General features: G+C 40.4%; 1 protein-coding gene across 3 annotated transcripts in view; it reads right to left on the minus strand.

Annotated features, from left to right (window-relative positions):
• The window catches only part of CUNH3orf67 (chromosome unknown C3orf67 homolog), a 215966-nt gene extending 193901 nt beyond the window's left edge, over positions 1-22065 (minus strand). For all 3 annotated transcript variants that reach the window (XM_027863912.1, XM_027863911.1, XM_027863913.1), the window contains exons 1-4: positions 21962-22065; positions 15818-15907; positions 14639-14732; positions 4428-4500 (exon numbers count right to left, since the gene is read on the minus strand). In XM_027863912.1, coding sequence (XP_027719713.1) covers positions 4428-4500; positions 14639-14732; positions 15818-15907; positions 21962-21982 — 278 coding nt within the window. In that variant the 5' untranslated portion in view covers positions 21983-22065. The remainder of the gene's footprint in view (positions 1-4427; positions 4501-14638; positions 14733-15817; positions 15908-21961) is intronic.
• Positions 22066-24443: the final 2378 nt, after the last annotated feature.

Below are 24443 nucleotides of genomic sequence, written 5' to 3' on the forward strand. Positions count from 1 at the left end.
CATGCATGAGAAATCATTGTGGAGAGAGGGCCCATCTTCTTCATCACCACCAGCAACAACTGCTGATCAATGCCACCACCAGGCTGATGGGCACAGGAGCACTGAAAGTGGCGATATCCTCCAGAGCACTAGACCTGCTTCCAGCCCAGCCCTCACAGCCATCATCTCGGGGAGCTACCCCTGTGGAGAGGGGGCCAGCTATCCCCACCTTCTGCCAACCAGCTGCCACTCAGACCTGAATCCTAGCTAAAGCGGTAAGGACCCCTGAGGAAGAGACAGGAAGCAGCATGGGTAAAACAAGGCAAACTACCACCTCCATCATCTTGATCTCCATCTCCCCTCAGACCCCAATGGAGACAACCCAGAACCCTGAACTAAGGAGCCTTGGGAGAAGCCAGGCCTCCAGCCCAGTGCCCTTGGCCACCATCCTGAGAAGTCACTCCTGGAGTGACGCATCCGGGTCACTGCTCCTTCAGGGAATAAAGCCACAGCTACTGGAAACCCAGAAAGGAAAGTTCTTGTTACCAAAGACTTTGGCCCTACCCAATGGTTCAACATCAGAAACTGATGATTTCATCAGTAGAAACGACATTAAAGAAAAAGCATCCGCTGTGCCACTGCCCCCTAAGAACCATGGGACCTGTCCACATGACTGTACCGGAATCCTTCCCTAGGTGTTGTCTTCCCCATTAGAAGGTAAGCTCCCTGAGAGCAAGGACAGTTTGTGCCTCTCTCTTTATATCCTCACTACTTGGAACAGTGCTTTGTATACAGGAAGTGCTTATTAGATGCTTCATTCATTTTCTCTCCTGACTGCTGATGGCCACTCCCGTAGCTGTCGATTTTAAAATATCTGGAATAGGGTTTATAAGGTCCCTCTGATGGAAAAGAGAGCTTGGGGGAAGACAAGACTCTCTGGGGAAGGGTTAGGGCTTGTGTGTGTGTTGTTGAATCCAAGACTTGAACCACATTTCCTCCCCATCTCTTCCTTTTATAAAGTTCCCTTCCTCCTCATACCATGGCTGTTGTAGACATCTGCATTTTTAGAATGTAGTTATCTCATTTATTTATGTTTTGTATTCAGGAACTGCTGACAGTCTAGATATGTAATAAATACGAAAACTTGAAAAATGCAGATGCCTAAGGAATAATAGGCAGATTGAGTTTAATGCTTTGAGGAAGATTACTGGAATTTGTATGAAAAATGAGATTTACACCAAAGTGAAAAGACTCACTTCTAAGCAGTGTCTTTCTACTGTGATCCATTCTTCAATGTACTTCAGGGAAATACTGGTGATTCACTTGAAATCGTCTGGACATGATTTGTCTTCAGTTCGGCCTGCCAAGAACTCATATTAAACTACTGTAGCAGCTTTTCCCAAAAGGGTGAGAGCAGGAATGTGTCCACAGGTCTCGAGGCACACAAACAACACAGGGAATTCATTCAATGTTGTTGACCCTTCTATGAGCAGGCCTTAACATGAGATGAGTGTTTTTTTAAAAAACCAAACTCAGTCTTCTCATCTCTAAATACACATGCAAGAGAAGGTCTGTGCTTCAAGTACATGGTTTCTGTTCAGTAATAAGATGAAGTTTTCAACAGAGTTTCCAAAGTGTTCCATCACTTACATATACTTTTTTTCCAAAACAAAATATTTTGTTATTATTTGCTAGTCTCAACATCCATCCATACTCCTCTGTACCTACTAGCAGAAATACAATTGTTTTATTCTAAAAAAAAAAAAATAATAATAATAATAATGACAGAATAAGATTTCTGGCAGGAGGACCCTAGGCCAAGCTTTGGAAGAGGAGGAATATTTTACACCAGACTGTGTTCCAGGATTCTCAACCATTTTGCCTATTTTTTTTCTTGGCACAAGGAGAACAAAATAAGACAATCGATTACACCTTATCATTACTACTGAAAAGAACAACTCAAGGTTTGTTTGGCTGATAATGGATTTATTTGACGAGATCATTTCCAAGGTCCCTCTAATTCTAAAATGCTTCAATTGTATGACCTTGTATTTTTCTCAATAACATCTTTGATTATTAAAAATAAAGCTATCACCTTCTGCTTGTCAAATGAGAGCAGTATGGAATGGCAGCCAGCTAACTGGCCTCAAAGTCAGAAAGCCCTGGGTTCAAGTCCCACCCTGACACATTCTGGCTAGGTCTATCAGGATGAGTCATTGAAATTCCCTGTGCCCAGATAATTCCATAAGACCAAAAGGGGCAGAGAAGGTGCCAATGTAGAAGGAGATACAGTTAAAAGACAAATCAACAAAAAAACCTGGGCAGAAAAAGTACCGTGATGACAGTGAGGGACTTTTGAAAAGAAGCCTGCTTTGCCACTTCCCTTCAGGCATCTGTGACTCCACCCCTGGGGGGGTCTCATTTTAACCAACACAGACTGAAAGTCCTATACAACCTAGTACATAGCTTGGGGGAGTAAATTACAAACTTGTCTGACAAGACTCTCCTTCAGTCTGATAGGCCAAGAGGCTAACGAGCTCTGTGAACTTTACAAGGCACTGGGCCAATACAAGAATGTGAGCTATTACTATGGTTTCAATACTTTAAGATTTATCTATTTGAAAATTTCTTAATGACAGAATAGCAGGCTTGGTTTTTTTTCAAATATTATTAAGTGAAATCTTGATTAAATAGTTCTGCCTACGAAGAAACCTCAATTACATCTGACTTTTTTTCTGTTTTTTAAAGGAAAAGGAGGCCAAATGATTAAGAAAACAAGCTGAAATCTGAGACTTATTTTAAAACAATAATTCCCCTGTCAGGCCTTGGACTCAGTACATAAGGGCATGATGTCATGGAAAGAATGCTCGACTTGGAGTCAGTTAAGACCTGGGTTCAAATACTGCCTACTACACCTACTATGTGATCATATGCAGGTCATTTAAATCTTCTAAACCGCATTCTACTCATCTGTAATATGGGTATTATGCCTGTGAAAACTGCTTCATACAGTTATGAGTCTGAGAAGACATGACATATACCACGTGCTTTTGCTACCCTTGAGGGACAATGCAAATGCCAATAAGATTGAGTACTTCATCGTAATAAATGTACAGAGTTAACGACCCAAAGAGGAACTGCAAGATGTTCGATCAAAGACTATTGTCTGTAGAGTCCATTTTTACTAAACCACTTTACAAAATCTTCAATAAGGATGAAACAAATAGGTTTATGTTAAACAGAACTAGCATTATGGCTACTGAAGGTTTTACTGCATTTGGCACTGATCTTAGAGACCAGAAACTTCTCAAGCTGATCAAAACTGGGGGCTAGGTTGTTTAATGTATTCTTTAACACTCAGCTTAACAAAGCAGGAAATTATTGACCAAAATCAAAACCAATTTTGTAGCAATAACATGCTATTCAAAAACTTTCACTAATCATACCAACACTTAATATGAATATAAAGATAATTTTTTCCCATTTCTCTACTTTTCCACTAAATGGGAAGTATCACTGCTTCTGATAGTCTTCAAGAATATAACCTTCAATTAAAAACACGTATAAGTAGGAAAAACTACCATTCAAGCAAGGAAAAGAGGATTACATGCGAAACTCCGGAGACTGAAAACAGTAAGAAACATTTTTTAAATATCATCCATTAACTGTCATGATTCCTCATTTATAATATATATGTTCCCTTCTTAAAAGGAGATACAAGTCATGTCACCCAAGCCTGACCATTCCAGAATTAGTTTCAGCCTCAGCACAGTCTCAGAGAGGGCTGTAGAGGGTTATAGTCTCCGTGGGTCTCAAGTGAAACACCTGGAAACCTGCACTTTCTGCCCCATTTTTGCTAGGCACATGATGTACTTCTCAGGGAGACATCTCCATTTTGGCTCCAATTCTCCTAGTAATAGTCCTCAAGATTTTAAACCTAGTAAGCTTTAAAACAAAAAATCACAAAGTCTACCTTGTTAGAATAGGATTATTCTAATCCCATTCTCCTTGATCAGTGACAATATTTCTAAGCATAAAATAAATTATATTAAAATGTGGAATTTCAACCTGTTTTAAATATGTATATTTCTATATGATCAAGAAACAGGAAAGAAATATTTAATACAAGTCACTCTTGGTTATCTGCAGTTTAATGGGTAGCTCAATTTTTCTGAATATTTTTCCTAAAACTATATGCTCTTTACTGTCACACTCATAATTCTTTTTATTTCCTTAAACAGAAAGAATTCTTTATCCCTGGGGAAATACCAGGATATACTGGGCATCTGAGAAATACGATTAAATTAACTTAATTACTTCATGTTGACTTGATAAGTCACTGCTCATTAATGCAAAAACTGCCACTTGCGATTAATGGCTGCTGGTCCAGCTTCAACTGATCAAGTCTACTACACATGAAACATTCAGGGAAATGAGGTCTTTCTTACAGCAATTCAGTAGAGAAGTCTTGTCCCAGGGGCACGTAAATCTGAAGTACAAGAAACCGCTGGATCAGGCCAACTAGAATAAAGAGGGGAAAAGAAATGGACAACGCATGAGGATCAGGACAGCCGTACATACACATACTTTACCACAATCATCTATCATAAACAGGCTAAATCTTTGAGCATTTTGGCAGTATAGACTAAGTACTGCAATAGTACTGCTGCTGCTACTGCCTCACAACCCAGGAAAAAACAAATGAGAATTAAAAAAATTAAATAAAACCAAACTTCAACCAAAACCCTGCTTTCTTAAAGTCTCATATGTGGTCTTAGTGAAATTTTTATGAAAATAAAAACCCTGATTTTTTATTTACCATTTTTATTAGGTTATAAGAGAATGAATACAATGCACTATATTCCCCATAGGCACATAAACCTGAACTACAGAATCCCATCAAAGTTACCAGAAAAACATGGGGAAATTATTTTCATTCTCTGACAGTTTTAACTTTATTAAACAACTTAATAAAAACAATCAATCACAAAAAGAATTACAATCAGGACAACTGTGTAAGGCAAAGCTTGATGAGCCATATCTGGCTCATATGGTTAAGTTTCCAAAGTCAACTAAAATGTGGAATCACATTTTCATTTATAATGCTAACTTCTGCAAATACGCTCACGGTAAATGAATCACAATCTCACATGGCATTAGTTTTAAAATTTAAATGTTGGACTCCTCATCTCTAATTTCAGTTGGATCAAAGGCATCAGGAAAAGCAGCAATGTCTTGTGATTTGGCTACTCAGCCTACTACTCAGTGCACAGGCATTCACTTCTTTCTTTAGATCTCAGACCTGTCCACAAGCTACACCGCCTTCTTTCTAGGCCAAGACCTGGTCAGCTGACTGAATGGTGCAAAACTACAGAGTTTTTTGGTCAAGGAGGCTGCTCTAGATGGGAGTCAGATGAGTCCTGCTAACAGTTCTCTTTCAATGCAGAATAACAGTATGTTATTAGGCAGTAAGGTCAAAGTGCATTCAGAGAAGCAAAGTCTTCAAGGGTTCCTCATTACACTAATTTTGTTGGTGGTGATCACACTATCAGCACTGTACTTTCAAAAAATAAACAACTGCCAATTCTCTAATAGGTAAGTAGTGAAAAGGTATGAACAAACAGCTCTCAAAATCACTACTTATTAATAATTACTTAAAAGAATGCTCCAAATTAATAATAAGAGAAATGAAAATCAAAACAACTCTAGGGTTTCACATGGCCCTCAGAAAATTGGCAAAGCTGACAAAAGATGGAAACAATTAACGTGGAAGGGATTATGAAAAGACAGTCATGACTATGCACAGTGGGTTGAGCTATGAATTTGTGAAAGCATCCTGGAAAGCACTTTGGAATTATCTGAAGAGTGACAAAAAGTGCCTATCCATTGACCTAGAGATTTAGCCTCTTATACATAAATAACTGGGAGGAAACAGATGCCCATCGACTGGGGAGGGCTAAACAAGGTGGGGGTACATGAATGCAATGGAATGTCATTAAACTCTGAGAAATAAGCATGAGTATAGAGAAGGACTGGAATAAATGCAATTATGAAGTGAAAGAACTAAGAAACAGGACACACAATTACAATCATGTAGACGAGAAGAACGATAAAAGAAGAATCAGAACAGCAGACAGCAAGATAAAGCCAAGTGACCTGGCCAAAGGCTACAGCCTCCAGCACTCCTCCCGAAGGGGTGGAACAAGGCCAAAATTGGCAGACTTTATCACTGTGTTGGTTAGTTTTACTTAACTTGGTTTTTTTCCTCTTTTTTTAATTCTTTGTTTTAAGAATAATGGGAAGGAAAAATGGTAGGTGATTTAAAAACAAAAGATAGCAATTTAACCTATATTTACATTTGATATATAACCTATATAATTTATAAATATATAATATATTACTATAATTAATTGATATACTAATAGTTAATTATTAATAACGTAATATAAATATAATAAGGAGAGCTCGGCTTGTGCCATTTTTGACAGTAGAATTTATCCTAGACTTGCAGTGCAAATGGAACCTGAGATTTAGTGATTTGCAGACCTGAACCAAAGAAGCGAGGGCTCCTAACAACTGTGGCCAGAAATAAGCAAGTAAGATGAAAGCATTATATATAAATATATGTGTGTGTGTGCGTGTGTGTGCTATCTTCTGTTTTTAAATCAAATACAAAGAGAGAACACAACATTTTGGTGGAGCTAATGGGATGAATACAAAAGCATATGCTATAAGGATAGCAGTATCAGGAATGCCAAAGCTCACAATGAGTTGAGGCTGGTAAGAAAAGCTAAGAAGCACAAGAAGAGCAGGTTTAATTTTTTTGTGTTCTCTTGGGATCTAGAAGTGAATCCAAATAGGAATAGGACCACTGCTTGGGGAAGAAGTAATGACCATCATTGATAACGGAGAGAAGGCAGTTACTCAACTTTCTTTTTTTCTGTTGTTTTTTTTTCTGCCAAGAAAAACAACCTCTGAACTTACATGATTCCCTGTTGCTAATAAAGAGCTGATAACCATCTCTGATAACTTTAAGTCACTAGCAAACTACATCCTACAGCAGAGGTGTCCAACACTTGGCCTGCAACATTCCTAAGTGTGAACCAAACCAGATTAACATGTCATTGGGAAATATTTAACGAAACACATAAAAATACAATGTAACATAGATAACGTATTTAATAAGTGGTTTTCTAAGTCAATATGTACCTGCAGCCACCCTTACATACAGTGGGTCCCATTCCTAACTGAGTTTGACACCACTGTCCTGGAGCACTGAAAAAACCAGTCGATGTGATTAGCAAGCCACTATCAGAAATAAATAAAATAGTATGAAGAATGGAAGAGGTATTACAGGACTGCAGAAGGGCAAATTTCCCAATTTTGAAAAAAAAAAAAAGGATACAAAAATAGAATCTGAAAACTCTAAGTCAGTGAGCTTGAGTCCTCCAAAAGTTCTAGGATGCACTGCTTAAAAGATACAGAAAACTAAGTGTTAAATACAAAGAGCCAACATGACTTCATCAGGAACTGGTTATGCCAAACCAATCTTACTTCCTTTTTACACAGGGTTATTAAACTGGGAAATCTTGGGAAGGGTACAAATAAAATTTGCCTACATTTTAGTAAAGCATTTCCTAGTTTTTCATACTATTCTTATAGAAAAGATGGAAAAGTTTAATTAAATGGCTTCAGACTTGATTGAATGGCTTGACCCAAAGAGTAATCATCAATGGCTCAATGTCAATTTGAAGGAGGTCACAAGTAGAATGCCCCAGGGGTCTTTCTTAGGCTTTGAGCACTTTAACATTTTATCAATAATGACATTACTATCTGCTTTCTTGCTGAACCCAAAGAACCACGGGCCCTTTCCACCTGACTTGCAGTTTTGGTAGCAGCGGCTGTCTTACTTTTCTAATTGTATCCTCCGTTTAGCAGAGTGTTTTGCACATAGTAAGCATTTAATAAATGCTTCATTCATTCACTCATAAAAGCACAGATATCATTCTTTTCATATGTTCAGATAATTCAAAACTAGGAGCAACAGCTAGCACAGTGAATTCCATCAGGGAATCCAAAAATATCTTGACAGGCTAGAATGTTGGGCCAAATATAAGAAGAATTCTAATGGGGTAAATATAAATTCTTAAACTTTAAGGTTTTTTTTTTAATTGATGCCAATGGAAACTCTAGGTCATCGTCTGGTCAATGGGGTGTGGTGTCTGTGTGTAATACTTCCCTTAGGCTCAGTCCTCTCCCTTGCTGTCTTCTTGTACAGTGCAAGGGCTTGCATCCTCAAGGCAATCCCAAGGCAAATGCTGGATTCCCAAAGGTATCTAATTCCTTCAGAACTAATTCCAAGACACTTCTTAAGTCTATCTCTTAGCATGAAGCACTTCACTCTTTCCAAGGATTTGCTCCCACCTAGTTCATACTTTTAACTGATTTATTCTACCATTCAATTCTACATTATCCTCCTCTTGTCACGGTTCCCCTCTTCTTTCATCACTGACACCCTGCCAACATAAACTACCCTACCATCTGTCTCTTCCACTCCTACTCATATGATTTTGAACAGAGCTGGAGAAAAATCACAAAACCATGCTGATTGAATGCACTACAAATTTATGTTATCTAATTTGAACTCAGACCTCACTGCAGCAAGTCAAGCCTTTTTTTAATTCTCTCTAATGGATTCTCTGTCTCACTCTTCATAGAAGCTATTTCCTTCTTATTTTAATTAAGCATTTCCTCGATACATGTGCAAAATACGCTCATTAAGATTTTGTAAGGATGGGGAAGTAGTTCCATGGGTAAGTAGTCTTCTCAATTACCATTTTTTGAATAATAGGGTTTTTGAAAATTTTTTTCTATTACCCCCTTTCTTGAGATCTCTTGCAAAACAATCCCAACATTTTCAAGATCGTATCTTTTCCAGAACCTCCATATGTATTTAACCAAGCCCTGAAATTCTTAACTATTTCATCCTCTGGAATGCATTTCAACTTCCTCTTATGGTACATCCAGTATAGAGCTGTTAAGGATTCAAATGTGGATGGTTCCACCATCACTAATGATAGGAGTAGAACCTTATAAAAATGCTGACAAACAAGTTCCATTTTTTGTCAATTTGTCTTCTTCCTACCAGAGAAGTTTCACCTATGAAATTTCTTGGAATGATGTGCTTGGTTAGATCTCTAGTCAAGTTTTCCATGTCCTTGTTTTCATTTCCTCTGCTTTTCCCTATTTTGTGAAATGATATTGTTCAAAACCACCCTGTGAAATGTTTTACAAATGAGTTTATATTCAAAACAGAATTGCCTTTGACATCTATCTTTCTCCTTGCACTACAAGGAAATCAAGTGTTTGCTGATTAAAACAGTTTCTGGGTTCTTCTGGCCTCCCTGTTGTGGCAATTGCTTTATATCAGTTAAATTTTTTGCAGGAAATGGTGATAATCAAGGTTAATTTTTGCCCTTTTTCAATTTCCCATTTTTCAGTGCAAGTAACCATTTGAAAAGGTCAGGTTCAAGATGCTTTAATAATTTTAAGCATTCATCTCACCTTTATCTTTTTTTCTTATTTGATACTGATTTTGCCCTTGGCTCTAAGAGCTCAGTGGTCTGACTTTATACAGTGACAGCTAATTCTGATTTGACTCAATCAGAAACCAGATGTTTTCCATCAGGATACAGTCAATTTCATTTTTTTGTTGGGATACTGAGTGCTCACCACATCCTGGGCCTTTGACTCTCTTACACAAGAAAGTCTGACTTTTGAGTAAATTATATGCCCTTAATATCTTTCATTTCTCAACTGAAGTCACTGAGTATCAAGGTATGTGTTAATTTGGTCATCTTGTTAATAGTGTATCTTGTTAAGTTCCTTATAAACTCCTCATTCATTTTCTGTAACAGATATTGATGAATAAGCTTTAAGTACCTTCATCACAGCCTTTTTGCTTGTACATCTCACAAAACATGTTATTTCATTTCTTCCTGGCCTTAAGTGTATGACCAAATTAATTACATCATTTAAAAAAAATTTTGATTAATGTATTTCTCCACTTTTGCTTCCTCTCCCCCTCCCAGAGAGCCATCTCATATAACAAATATTTTTAAAAACATAAGAATGAAAAAAAAAATCAGCAAAATTGATCAATACATCACAAAAGTCTAAAGATATATGCAATGGACCATACTTGTGGTCCTCCCACATCTACAAAGGAATGGGGGTGAAGAGTCTTCTCATATCTCTTCTGTGGAGCCTTTCTTATTTTCTGTAATTCTGCAGCATTTGCTTCAGATTTTTTTGGAGATTATTCTTTCCATTACATCGTGGTTATCCTTTTGTAAATGGGGGAAGGGGAGGTCTGCTTACTTCATTCTTTATCAGTTCATATAGATCTTTCTGTGCTTTTTGGCATTTATCACATTTGTCTTTTCTTACACTGCACTAATACTATATATTCATGTACTATTTTTGCTATCACAAAAAGCACTGCTATAAATATTTTGGTGTATATGGTGATTTTCTTGTCAATGACTTCCTTGGGGTATAAGCCTAAGTGTGGAATCTCTGGGTCAAAGGGTATGGACATTTTAGTCATTTTATTTGCATGGTTTCAGATTGCTTCCAAAAGAGTTATGCTAATTCACACCTCTACCAACAACCTATTACTGTACCTGTCTTTCCATACCCCTTCCAACACTGACTCTTTCCTCTTCGGTCATCTTTGCCAATTTTTTGATGTGTATATCTCTTATTATTAGTGATCTGGGGCATTCTTTCATATGGTGTTAACAGTCCAAGATTCTTCTCTTGAAACCTGTTTGTTCATAACCCTTGCCTGCTTTATCTATTGGGTAGTCACACATTCATTTAGATGCAATTTCCTGTCATCTTCTAGTTTCTTTATTTTGAGAATATTGACACTAAGGTGCTTCAGTCCTTCTATTTTTGTCAATTCATGGGTCAGTGAATAAGAATCTTGGAGTTAGAGTACCTATAGTTAAGTCAATGTTTATTTATAGATGATCTAAAAATGGTTATTTTAAGCACCCTCTCCTCTTTCCATCACTGTGCCACTGTTGCAGACATGGAAAGAGGGCCACACAGGATAGAGAGCCATTTTTTCACGGACTGTCATGTACAAATGGTGATAAACGTTTCTGGGCTTAGCTAGATTGGTCTTCAAACAGCAGGCTCGGTCTGCTCCTCAGGTAGTCCTTAACTTCTTTTCAGCATGTCAAAGCCTGTCAGAGGTAGTGCCCCACTGACATTATCTTTGAAATTGAAAATCTAGGGTTGAATTGATAAATGGTCAAAGGATATGAAGAGGTAGTTCTCAGATGAAGAAATTAAAGCCATCTATAGTCATATGAAAAAATGTTCTAAATCACTATTGATTAGAGAAATGCAAATCAAAACAACTCTGAGGTGCCACATCACACCTATCAGATCGGCCAACATGACAAAACAGGAAAATGATCAATGTTGGAGAAGATGTGGGAAAATTGGAACACTAATGCATTGCTGGTGGAGTTGTGAACTGATCCAACCATTCTGGAGAGTAATTTGGAACTACGCCCAAAAGGCTATAAAAATGTGCATACCCTTTGACCCAGCAATAGCACTTCTAGGGCTGTATCCCAGAGAGATCATACAAATGGGAAAAGGTCCCACATGCAAAAAATATTTATAGTGACTATTTTTGCAGTGGCAAAGAACTGGAAATTGAGGGGATGCCCATCAATTGGGGAATGGCTGAACAAGTTGTGGTATACGAATGTAATGGAATACTATTGTGCTATAAGAAGATGAACAGGCCGACTTCAGAAAAACCTGGAAAGACTTGTATGGACTGCTGCTGAGTGAAGTGAGCAGAACCAGGAGAACATTGTACACAGTAAAAGCCACGTTGTGTGATGACTAACTTTGATAGACCTAGCCCTTCTCAGCAATGCAAGGATCTAAGACATCTCCAAAAATCTCATGATGGAAAATGCTATCCACATCCAAAGAAAGAACTATGCAGTTTGGATGCAGATCAAAGCAAATTATTTGCTATTTTTTCCCTTCTGTTTTGTTTTGTTTCCTCTTTCTTGTGATTCCTCCTATTGGTTCTAATTCTGCCTTACAACATGACTAATGTGAAAATATGTTTAATAGGAATATATATGTATAGCCTATATCAGATTGTGCGCCATCTTGGGGAGGAAGGGGGGAGGGAGAGGGAGAAAAATTTTAAACTCAGAAGCTTATGGAAGTGATTGTTGATAAATCAAAATAAATTAATAAAATTTTTTTTTTAAATCTAGGATTGGTTTCATACTACAATGAGAGATAGGAGTAGGGCTCTGTAATGGTCAAAATTAAATATGCGTTTAAATTTTCTTTTTAGGTTATTATGATTGATGGATTCCAACAAAGTATCATTTCCCTCCAAAAATGTGGCCATGCAACAATTTGGAGCTTGATATACACAAGGTAGCCCAAAAGTCTCACAGCAGTTTTCAGCTGCTGGGCCACCCTGTATTGACAGAATCTCTAAATGTTAGTCTGGGGTGGGTGCAGAAGAGGCTTTAGGCAATGCAATACTCCTGATATAAAGAGTGGTCAGAAGTATTTGAAAGCAAAATAGAATTAAGCCTACAGCTACTGTATTTTAGATATCAACTCTTCTGATCTGGACTATTTTAAGGAATACCTAACTCATCCTCCTGACTTGAATCTATCATCCATTCCTAACCCATTTCTACCATTCCTAACCCATTACTACCATCATCTCCTTTTTCTACTCAAGAACCTTCAGTGACTCCCCACTGCCTACCACATAAAGTATGAACTCCTGATTGTGGCACACCATGTCTCACAATGGGGCTCCAACCTAAACATCTGGCTGTATTGACTACTGTTCTCCTTCATGTGTTCAAGGTTTCAGCCAAACTGTACTTCTGGTACTACTACTCCCCAGTCCTATACCATTTCCATGCCTTGGCTCATTTTGCCTAAAATGGATCTTCCGTCATCTCCTCCCTTCTTCCAAAGGCTACATCAGCCTTCCCTGACACTTCATCCCTACTGTCAGGTGAACAGTCGGACTCCCACTGCAAATTTCACATAGACTCATCACAATTTCCTACACATCCTATTTATTTATGTGTCTGTCCTTTCCCCTAATAGATTTTAAGCCTGTTGTCTTTGTATCTCTAGCATCTAGCACCATGCTTGGTACCTAAGTAGGTGCTTAATAAATCCATTTTAATTGACTGATGGAATACTACTTAACAAATTCTTGTGGAATTAAACTAAAGCCTATTTTCACATTAAAATGTTGCCAAATGTAATACATATTTTTGATATACATGTAATCTCATCCTCTGCACTCAAGTTCTACTCTGATGCCTCATGGTGTTGTGAAAGCTAGGTGGCATAGTAGATAGAGCACCAGGGCTGAAGTCAGAAAGACCTGAGTTCAAACCCTGCCTCAGACACTTACTAGCTGTATGACAAGTCACTTAATCCCATTTGCCTCAGTTTCCTCATCTTTACAATGGGGATAATCATACCACTTACCTCCCTTTGTGAGGATCAAAAAAGATAATATTTGTAAAGTACTTAGCACAGCACTTAGCACATAGTAAATGCAAAAGAAATGTCAGTTGTTGTTATTATTACTATGGAAGTGAACCTGGCTACTTAAAACCTACAGCAACAAAGCTAACATATGGTAAGATTCTATTTCAGGCATCTTTTTATTTATTTATTTAAGGCAATTGGGGTTAAGTGACTTGCCCAGAGTCACACAGCTAAGTAAGTGTCTGAGGCCAGATTTGAACTCAGGTCCTCCTGACTCCAAGGCTGGTGCTCTATCCACTGCACCACTTAGTTGCCCCTGGTAAGATTCTACCAAGCTGGAAATGTCCAGTAATAGACAGATGGTCATCCAAGGAGTAGCTGAAGATCATCACAAGAGGCTGGCCATTAGGTGATAATTTTTTTTGTCTGTAACAACTCATAAAACTATTTCTAAAGGGAGAGAGGGTTGTAATCTGCATTGTGGGAATTAGAAGTCATAAATAAAAAAACATAGAAATTTTGAAGAAAAATTGAAATAAATAATTTAATACATAATGGGGGGGGAGACTTGTGTGGAGTTGGAATTTCAGTAATCCCTGACATCTGACATAATACTATGAAGAATATCAACGTTCAGTCAAACATAATCCAGGAAAGTCTGCCACCTACACTGTTATAATGTAAGCTCCTTAAGGGCAGGTATTATTTCATTTTTGTCTGTGTATACCTCATGCCTAGCATAATTTATTCTCTTTAAAAGTTGAGGCAAAATAATTCCTAATTTACCATTTCACAAATTTTTTTTTCCTACACAAGGAAATTTCCATGTGATTTTTAGCTCTTGTTTGAGAAACATTTCAAAGTCTAGCCTAATTACGAAGTGCTCCACTAGTCATGGCAAACTTTCTGAAAAATGATTCTCCTTGAAATCAACAGTATGAATTCAATTCCATATTAATATGCTTGTCTCTTAGTGGAAAAAGCAATAAATAAGAAATAAATAAGAACAATAAGAAAGAAATAAGGACAATAAATAAGAAATGGAATGCAATATTGAGCATATTGGTATAATACTTACGAATTTGTTTATTCTCCTTTGGTAACTGAATTTTGTTGGTCTGGCTACTGCCTTCAAGGACAAAGACAAAACTTTTAACTTCTTTATCAAACTCCTAGAGAATGTAAAAGAAAAAGTAAGCAATACAGGATATTTCCATTTGAATTCCACTATAAAACCAAAGACGCAAATCCATAGACAAAATTCCTCAATAAAATGAGCTGAAATTATAAGGGTGTGTTTCTGTTTCCACAGTAGGCCAAGTTTTTTAAAAAAGTACAAAAATCAAACTAGGTCTTCCTGGATTATACATGGCTTTCATGACTGGATGGTCTCTCTTCTGATGTCAAAATCTTTTTTTCCCACACTGCCACAACATTTCCATTGCTGGAAACCCTCTAATTCCTAACCTGAAGCTCTTGAAATTTAATTCATCCTAATTCTCCTTTACTCTAGGTTATCTACACTTAGTAGAACAGGAATAAGGAAGCCCAAGGAGGTTTCACTTCAAACTCTAACTGATTTGGATGACTCTAGGTTCTCAAAGGCTCTGCCAAGCTCTGCCAGATGCTACAGAGCAGGCAATGGGTTGTGTGCTTATCATCCAAAGACTAAATAAGTTCATCATGGAATAGCTTGCTGCTAGAGGGTTGAACCGGTCAGTGAATTTTTGACTATACCAACTCACAAAGACTAAGGCAGATATTAGTTGCAATCTGCACCGTGGAAGGTGTAACTATACTAATCCTTGAAGTAATGAAAGAAAATTGCAATGTTACTCTTTGCTACTAGTTGTGTGACCAAGTAACATGATAGATTTAGGACTGAAAAGTCCTAAAGTTTAATTCATTACTTTATTTGATCTATCAAATTTCCCTATGATAAAGAATACAAATATCTTAAAAGGTGATTTAGGATACCTTTGACTAATGATAAAATCACAATAAACAAAATTAATCTGGGTGTATTTCAATAAAAGTATACAAGGTACAATAAGTATGATGAATCTAATTTCAAACATGCAAAGTTTGAAAAGTTAAGTTAAATTTAAATAGTCAACTATTATGAAATTAGAATACAAGTAATAAGTTATCTTATAATCAAGTCACACATAGCTCTTATCTTTCACTCAACATTCATATATGATTTTAAATGGGCTGAAATTATAGGTTGAAATTACATTTGAATTATAATACATACTTTCCAAATTACAGATGGACTGCCAGAGATCTTCCATTTTGCTCCAGGATTTTTGCCCTGGGCACTGAAGATTTCAACAAATGGCCCTCCCTGCAAAATAAAGGTAAATAAACAATCAATGATAAATTAATTAACAAGTATTGATTAAGCATATATGATGTGCCATGAACCTGACCAAGCATGGGAGATAAAAAGACAAAATTCCCCATCCTAAAGCAGATTATACTCTAGCTTGAGAATGTGAAAGAGAGTGAGAGTCCAGAGGGTCAGTGTCATTCTTGACCAGGGTGGGGAACCTGAGGGCCTCACCGGGCCGTCTAGGTCCTTGAGTGTGGCCTTTTGAAGGAGTTTTACAGAACAAATCCTTTTATTCAGAGGATTTGTTCTGTGAAGTTTGGATTCAGTCAAAGGGCCAAACTTGAGGACCTAGAGGGTTCCTTGTGGACTCAGTGGTACCCTTAATAGAAACAGCAAAGTTTGGAAGAGGTATGAATTTGAGGAGAATGATAAGTTCAGTTTTGAAAATGTTGAGCTTGAGATGCCTATGAGACAACCAGATCTCATTAGAAGACAATGAATACAAGACTGGAAAAGATGAAGGGTAAAGGAAAGATTTGTACTGTTATTTCTATTATTTTATGTTGTTCTAGAGATGCAAACTATTGTAATAAGAGAAGATAAAGAAATTGAGAGAATAAATATAAAGAGGAAACAAAATTGTTTTGCAGATGATATATTGGTTAACTAAGAAAAAAAATCTTACAGCAAATTTCTCTGATAAACATCTAATAGCCAAGAAAAATGGGGAATTGATATAAATACTTAAATACAAAATCCAGTCCCCAACAGAAAACTGCTCAAAGGATATGAACAGGCAGTTTTCAAAAGAAGAAATGTAAGCTATCAATAGTAATATGAAAAATGGTCCGACTATTAAATAAGAGGAATGCAAAGAAAAGCAACTCGGAGATTCACCCTACACCTACCAGATTGTCAATGATGATTAAAAAAAAGGTAAATGGCAATTTTAGAAGTGAAATGGGAGGAGAAGTGTATTAATCTACTGTTGGGGAAGCTGTGACTTGATCCAACCTTCTTGGAAAGCAAGTTAGAACTATACCCAAAGTCAACTGTGCCTACTGTTTGACCCCAGGCAGATACTGACACATCAAAAAGGAAAGAAGATGGAGAGAAAAATCTCATGTTTGCAAAAATATTTGTCGTAACTTTTTATTACAGCAAAGAACCATAAACAAAGTGGATGCCAACCAAACCAGGGAACAGGTGAACAAATTATGGTATGATGGAATGTTATTGTGACAGAAGAAAAAAAACCAATCAATATTTATTAATCCTCTATTGTATGCCAGGTGCTGTGCTAAGTGCTGTGGATACAAAAAGAGGCAAAAGATTGTTCCTGCCTTCAAGGAGCGTACAATCAAATGACCAATGAACAGATTCGAGAATACTGGGAAGATTTGCAGGTACTGATGCAAATCGAAGTGAGGACAGGAGAAAATTTACACAATGGTTATGGTGATGAAAAGAACAACTCTGAAATATGTAAGAATTTTGATCAATGAAATGACCAAGCTTGACTTCAGAAGATAAATGAAGCTCATGTTTCAACTCTTGGCAGAGAAGTGGTAGACAAAAGGTGCAGAATGAGACATCCGTTTTCAGACATGACCAATGTGTGAATGTGTTTTACTATATGTACCTGTTACAGGGTCATGCTTACTCTTTAAAAACATATATTCCTGTCAGGAAATTTAGGAACCAGCAGAGGATGAAGCTTGGTGGAGAATGTTTACATGTACATCAAATATAGGTAAAAAAGAAGCAATTTTGGTCGGGAGAATATACTACAGACCACATGGGCAGAAAAAGAGAACGTACGCGTTCAGAAAACATCAGAAGCCTGGCTCAGAAAGATAATACAGTGGTGACAGGAAACCAATCAGATACTGCTCACAACCTGCTGGTCAAACATGAGCAGCTAATACTTTCTTGTCTTGGTTACTGATCATTTCATGTTATGAAAAAGTAGAAAAATCAACAAGGGGGATATCTATTCTATATTTGATTCTCATTAACAAGGAACAATTGGCTTCTGGGTAGAAATGATGGCAACCTTGCAGGGAAGCAATTAGTCCCTCTCTTAAGAGTTTGTGATAGCGGAGAGGAAAGCTAGGCACAATGTTATGTGCGCTCTAGATATACATAGAGATGACATCAAAGCGTTCAAGTGAAACATAAGTAGAATTTGGCAGACAAATTCTACAGGGGAAGTCACCCCAGAAGGAATGGGAAGACCTCAAGAGTGAAATACTGAAGACAGTGAAATAATTCTAATGAGTTTGAAAAAAAGAAGAGAGTTTGAGGAGAGTAGTGAGGATGACTGGGAACTCATCAACTAATGAAGTTTTTTTTTTTAAAAGACACCTAAAGATGAAAAAAAAGGCAGGTGATGGATATGAAACATAACCTGCATGTCATGGTGCTGGCTCAATAATGTCAAGAATTTAAGGCTCTGAATACATGAAGCCTGCAAAGAAATGTAATAACAACAAAAAGATGAGCTTTCTTGGGCACACTGTAGAAAAGGTGAAAGAAAAGCTGGGATCACCCGGAAGAATGAAATATGTGAGTGCAGAGAGGGCAGAGCAGCTCTAAGGCTTACTCTGCTTCGATCTGTTTTTTCCTCTGGTGAGGAATGATGGTGGGACCATAAAGGACAGGCCCCGATGCCCAAAGGAGAGCAGATAACCAGAATGGGTAGGAAGCAGAAGAGCACTTAGCTACCCTTGCTGATCTCAAGTCATCTCAAGGGCAGAAAAACTAGCCCATGTGATTAGTCAGCCAAAGTCAAGCAGGAAGGGAAGGACACATCTCAAAATGTGATATTTAGAGAACAGCTAGTGAACGTGTAGGACAGAAAGTCACCATCACAAAGATCCAGCCTAGTTCCCTCTTAGAAGAGTGGGCAGCTGGCAGTGGAGGGCTCTAAGCACCAAGGAGATTCTGGGGCGACAAATGAGCTGGGGAGGGGCGTGGGGAACACGGTCAGACCTGCACTTTGGTAGCTGAATGGAGGATGCATTGGAGTGGTGGGGGACTTCAGGCAGGGAGACCTACCAGGAGGCTACTGCAATAGTCCAGGCATAATATGATGAAGGCCTCCCTCACAGTGGGGGCCAAGTCAAAGGAGGGGGCATATCGGAGAGATGTTGCAAAAGTGAAATCAACAAGCCTTGGCAACACCTTAGATATGAAGGGGAGAGTGAGTGAGGAGCCCAGGATGACTCCCAGGTTGTGAGTCTGAGGCACTGCCCTCCACATGCATAAGGAAGGTGGGGGATGGGGGAAAGGGTTTAGGGGGTAAGATAATGAGTTCCACTTTGGACAGGTTTAGTTTAAAATATCTCCTGAACATCCAGTTCAAGACATAGAATCCTAGAGAACATCTCAAGTTCAGAAAGGCAGTTGGAGATGCAAGACTGCAACGAGGCCAGCAAAGATGTTAAGGTAGGTAGATCTGAGAATCATCAGCACAGAGATAGTACTAAAATCCATGGGAGCTGATGAGATCACCGACTGAAGGAGTAAAGAGGAAGAGGAACTAGGTCAGAGCACAGAGGGACAACTAGAGGGTGTGACCAGGAGTGGTCAGAGAGGTCAGAAGAGAACCAGGGAAAGTCAAGATGACAAAGGACTGAGGAAAGGACACTGGGTTTGCCAATTAAGAGATCACTGGCAACTCTGGAGAGAGTGGAACAAAAGTGCAGGAGGTCAGAAGCCAGATTCTAAGGGGTTAAGAAGAGAGTGAAAGGAGAGAAAGCGGAGACCCCAAGGGCAGAAGAGGTATGGGACAGAAGTGATATGGCAGGATGGAAGAATAAAGTGAGGGTTTTTGAGGATGGGGGAGACGTGGGCATTTTTATAGGCAGTAGGGAATGAACCAGTAGACAGTAGGAATGACAAAAAGGGGCAATCTATTGGAGGAGAAAGGATGGAATGGGATTGTCTGTGCAAGTGAGGTGAACATTAGTAAGGAGTAAAGTCACCTCACCATATGAGATAGCAGCAGAAGACAACTAAGTGATAGGAGAAGAGGAAGAGGGGCCATCCCGACCTTAGAAATTCCTACTAAAGCATTTAAATGTATTTCTCATTCATTCCAATTAGTAAAACTTGCTGAGATCCAAGATCCAAAAGCTAGGTTAAGGGATTTATCATGTTTACTTGCATTTGCTCAATGTCTCACTGTGGCATCAACTGACCCTAAGCCATCTACAGAGCACTTTATCAGGCAGGTTTGCCAAGCTGACAAAGCTCTGAGTATAGGAAGGACATTCTGAGAGGCTCATCACCAAAGGGCCCACCACCAAATCAGAAGGCAGCGATCAAGGCATTGGTAGTAGCTGAGTCCACACCCTCCACAAAGCTGCTTCTCAATGGAGTAAATGCACATTTAGTCTACTTCTGGACTCAATTCTTAGACAAGGTTTTCTTTTTTAATTGCATACACAACAGTGCTTCTAGTCTTCCCCCACAGCAATGACCAACCATCAAAGAATATGGCTGTTTCTTTTTTCAATTCTACACAGAGATGTGTGAAAAAGCATTCAGAGCTCAGTAAAATCTACATTCCCCATAAGAAGCCTAGGGGGTAAAAGTAGGGAGATGTTGATTGACTTACCTACGTTTTTAATTATAAATCACAGGCATTAAACATTGAATGATAACTACCTTTGAGAAAGAGAAGTGTCTATTATAAGAACTTAATGGCACATAATAAGTACTTAATAAAGGCTTGCTGACTAGATAAATCTTTTAAGCTCTGTTTGTTCTTTCAGAGAGAAGAGTTTTTTTCCTCAAGCTGAAATTTTTCTGGTCATCTTAAGATAAAAGTTAGAGACAACTATGAGAGGAAATGGAATTAGGAAATTTAATTCTCCCTCTTTTGATGGTGTTACACGGAGTGGATAATACTGCATTTTCAATACTGGATTTGTGGGAGAATTAAAAGAACACACTAGGCTTGAAAAGTTACCACCACCACTTCCCACCTATACAGAACAAAAAAATCCTCTGGTATTGCTTTTATAATCCACGCACAAGAAAAAAATGAGCATATGGGCCCATTCTCAAGAGTATAATTGAAAGGCTTGCAGAGGTAGCCAGGTGGTGCTGGTGAAGAGGCAGCTACAACAAAGAGATGGAGCCAGGTGGGCGAATCGTTCCCGGGAAGGGAAAGCCCAAGGAGGGAGGTCTTAATAGAAACGGATCAGGCTAGCAGAACAAAACCACAGCCCGGGTAAGGCCAGGTTCGGAAGGGCCCCGGGGGTCACCCACTTCGACCCCTTCATCTAGGCCCAGACAGGTGGCTTGTGCCAGGCTGCACAGGAGCAAGTCGTGGAGCCTGGACTCACAGTGGTCCCCAGTCCCCAGTGCCGGACTTGCCCAGCTGGGCCAGCTGGATGACCTTTCCAGGTCTGCTTCCCCTCTGTAAAACCAAAGGGCTGGCCTCTTGGCCTCTCAAATCTGATGATCGAGTCCAGCCCTCTCCTTCTACAGAGCAGGAAACGAGGCCGGATGGGCGGTGACTTATCCACGGTCCTACGGCACCCAACACTAGCAGGTCTGGAGTTCCTGCTTGTGACTTCGGACCTAGGTCTCTGCCTAGACGGGGAAACTGAGGCACTGGCACCATGAGGCGCGGCGCTGGGTTTGTCTTTATGGGGCAGGGGCTGCTGTTGCCTTTCTCTGTACCCCCAGGTGCTCAGCAGAACGGGAGGTAAAATCAGAGGTGTCGGGCTGGGCCTCGCGGGAGCTGGGTTCAAATCCCAGCCCAGCTATTTACTGAGACGCTGTCTTCCCGGGCCTCAGTTTCCCCTGGTGCCTTTCAGCTCTGGCCCCTTCGGTCACGGGCTCCGGAAGCCTCCACACGCTCGCTTCACTTCCTTGGGGCTCAGTTTCCCCACATGTAAAACGGTCCCTTCCTGCTCTCCCCGCTCTCCCACGCGTACGATGCCGTCCCTGCTCTCCCCGGGACCTCGCTGGCGCAGGCCGGGCCTCAGTTTCCCCACGTGTACGAGGCGGTGCCCCGGCGGGTGCGGGCAGGGGGCGGCTCCCGGTTACCTGGTACTCATTTTTGAACATCCCTGCAGGGAGGGCCGCGGGGCCGGGGCCTCAGAGCGCTGCTCTCCGGCCTCCGCGCCGGTGCATGGCCGCGCCCCGGGAGCTCGGGGGTGAAACCGCGTCACCGGGGCGGCTGTTAACTCTCACACAACAACGCGCCCCGGGAAACCAACCGCATGCCCGCCAGCGCAGGGCCGGGCGGAGACGCGCCCTTCGGGCCCCGCCTGCGAGCGACGCCGCCGGCCGCCGCGACCCCGCCCCGCCAACGCCCGGCACGGGGCGCCGAGGGGCGGGGCGAGCGCGGCGCGCGTGACGTCAGCGCGCAGGCCAGCCCGCCGCGAGCGAGGCGGGAGCCGGGAGCGAGCGAGCGCGCGCTCTGGTGGCGCGTGGACCAACAGCCGGAGTCTCCTGCGCCGCGAGGGGTTCGGCGGCGCTCCGACTGCCAGGGGGCGGGGCGAGCGTGGCGCCGCGCGATGACGTCAGAGCGCACGGCCAGCGTGACCTCTGGAACAGTCAGGGCGCCGGAGGGGGCGGAGCATCGAGAGAGAGAGAGTACGCATGACGCACGACGTAGGCGGAGGGGGAAGAGACGGCGGGCGTTCTGGCAACTCACGCCCACCGCCGTAGAGGCTCTAGTTCTGTTCAGCGAGCCCGGGCACTTTTGAGCATAAGAGCGCAATAACAGTGTCCGTTAGTATAGGCTGATTCTGGACTGCACATATACGATCGGTGTTCAGCCCTTGCTAGGTAGATGGCAAGAATGAAACGAACCCTGCCCTCAAGGAGCTTGCGCTCTGTATAAGAAAAGACCACAATTTTGAGACCAATGTAGATTAGATTAAATTCGGGCCTGCAATTTACAGACGAGAAAACTGAGGCCCCAGGAAGTTAAATGACATAAAGGAACCTAAATCCAGAGCTGGAAGGGGCTTCAGAGGCCTCTGTTATATTACAGATAAGGAAACTGAGACCCCTGGAGGTTAAGTGACTTGCCCTTGGGCATATGTAATAGAAAGCGGTGCCGAAATTCAAACTCAGGTCCTCAGACTCAAAATTCAGAACGCAAAGCACTGAATAAAAAATGCAAAGTAAATACCAAGAAAATGGAGTGTCAAAGAGGTGGATACAGGTCATCTCTGATCCATTTTATAAAGGACCACGTGCAGCATCCCACACCACAGGTTCCATAGCACCTGGAGCAGAAAAGGACTTTAGAGAACGTCCCTGCCCAAGATCACGCTGGAAGCTAGAGGCGATCAATGGATCAGGAAGTCAGGTTTCTTGACTAATCAAGGTAATTTTAGGAGGAAGACTAATGCCAGCTGAGGGGATCAGAAAAAGCTACGTGTAGGAAGCAGCATGAGCTAAGTCTTGCAGGAAATCAGGGATTGGGAGAGTGAGAACTGAGGAGGGAGAGAATTTCAGGCACAGGGACAGTCATTACAAGGTCACAGAGTGAAGCAAAGCCAAGATGGCAGAGTAAAGGCAGGGACCCGCCAGAGCTCTCCCAAATTCCTCTCCAAACAACTTTAAAACAATACTTCAAAATAAATTCTGGATGGGAAAACCCACGAAAGGATGGGGTGAAACAATTTTTTAGCCCAAGATGACTTAGGTTAGCAGGAAACATCTATTTGAATGGAGTGAGAGTGGAGTGTAGTCCAGCACAGGCCCCAGCAGACCTTGGGGGCATGAGCTTTGGCTGTGACTTCCAGAGGGCTCAGCCCAGAGATTGCAAGGGGAAGGGATAACTGGTCAGAAGGAGATTACAGAGGAACCTTTGCTAGCACTGGGTGCAGGACTCTGTTGCAATGCCCATACTCAGTTTTGAGTTGCAGACCTAGGGGGAGGAGAAGCACTAGCACACTAGAGTGTGTGGCCTGCAGGGAAGTAGGGACTCTACTCACAGTTCCAGGGTAGAAAAGTTTTTTGTGGTTGTTCATAGACTAGAGCACAGACCAGGAGAGCAGTGAGAACACCTCTCCTTAGATCATGCCTCTTTGGAAAAACTGAAAAGTTATAGACCCTCAGGACTAGCTCTGAAAACAGTAGCACAACAAACCTGACTGTTGGGACTATGACCCTCCATCCTGGGAGCAGAACTCAACTATAACTTAAAGTTAAAAGCAAACAACAACAAAAGAATTGACCGTAGAAAATTACTATGGTGATAGGGAAGATCAAAACACAGATTCAGAAGAAAATAAAGTCAAAACTGCTACATCCAAAGCCTCCAAGAAAACTATGAATTGATCTTGGGCCCCAAAAGAAGAATTCCTGGAAGTACTCAAAAAGGAATTTAAGAATCAAATGAGAGAGGTACAAGAAAAATTGAGAAAAGAAAAGAGAGTGATGCAAGAAAATCATGAAAAAAGAGTCAACAGCTTAGTAAAGGAAGTACAAAAAATACTGAAGAAAATAACAGCTTGAAAAATAGAATATTCCAAATGGTAAAAGAGGCACAAAAATCCACTGAAGGGAA

This window comes from Vombatus ursinus, unplaced genomic scaffold (assembly GCF_900497805.2).
Source record: "Vombatus ursinus unplaced genomic scaffold, bare-nosed wombat genome assembly UNPS02014773.1, whole genome shotgun sequence".
Classification (NCBI taxonomy): domain Eukaryota; kingdom Metazoa; phylum Chordata; class Mammalia; order Diprotodontia; family Vombatidae; genus Vombatus; species Vombatus ursinus.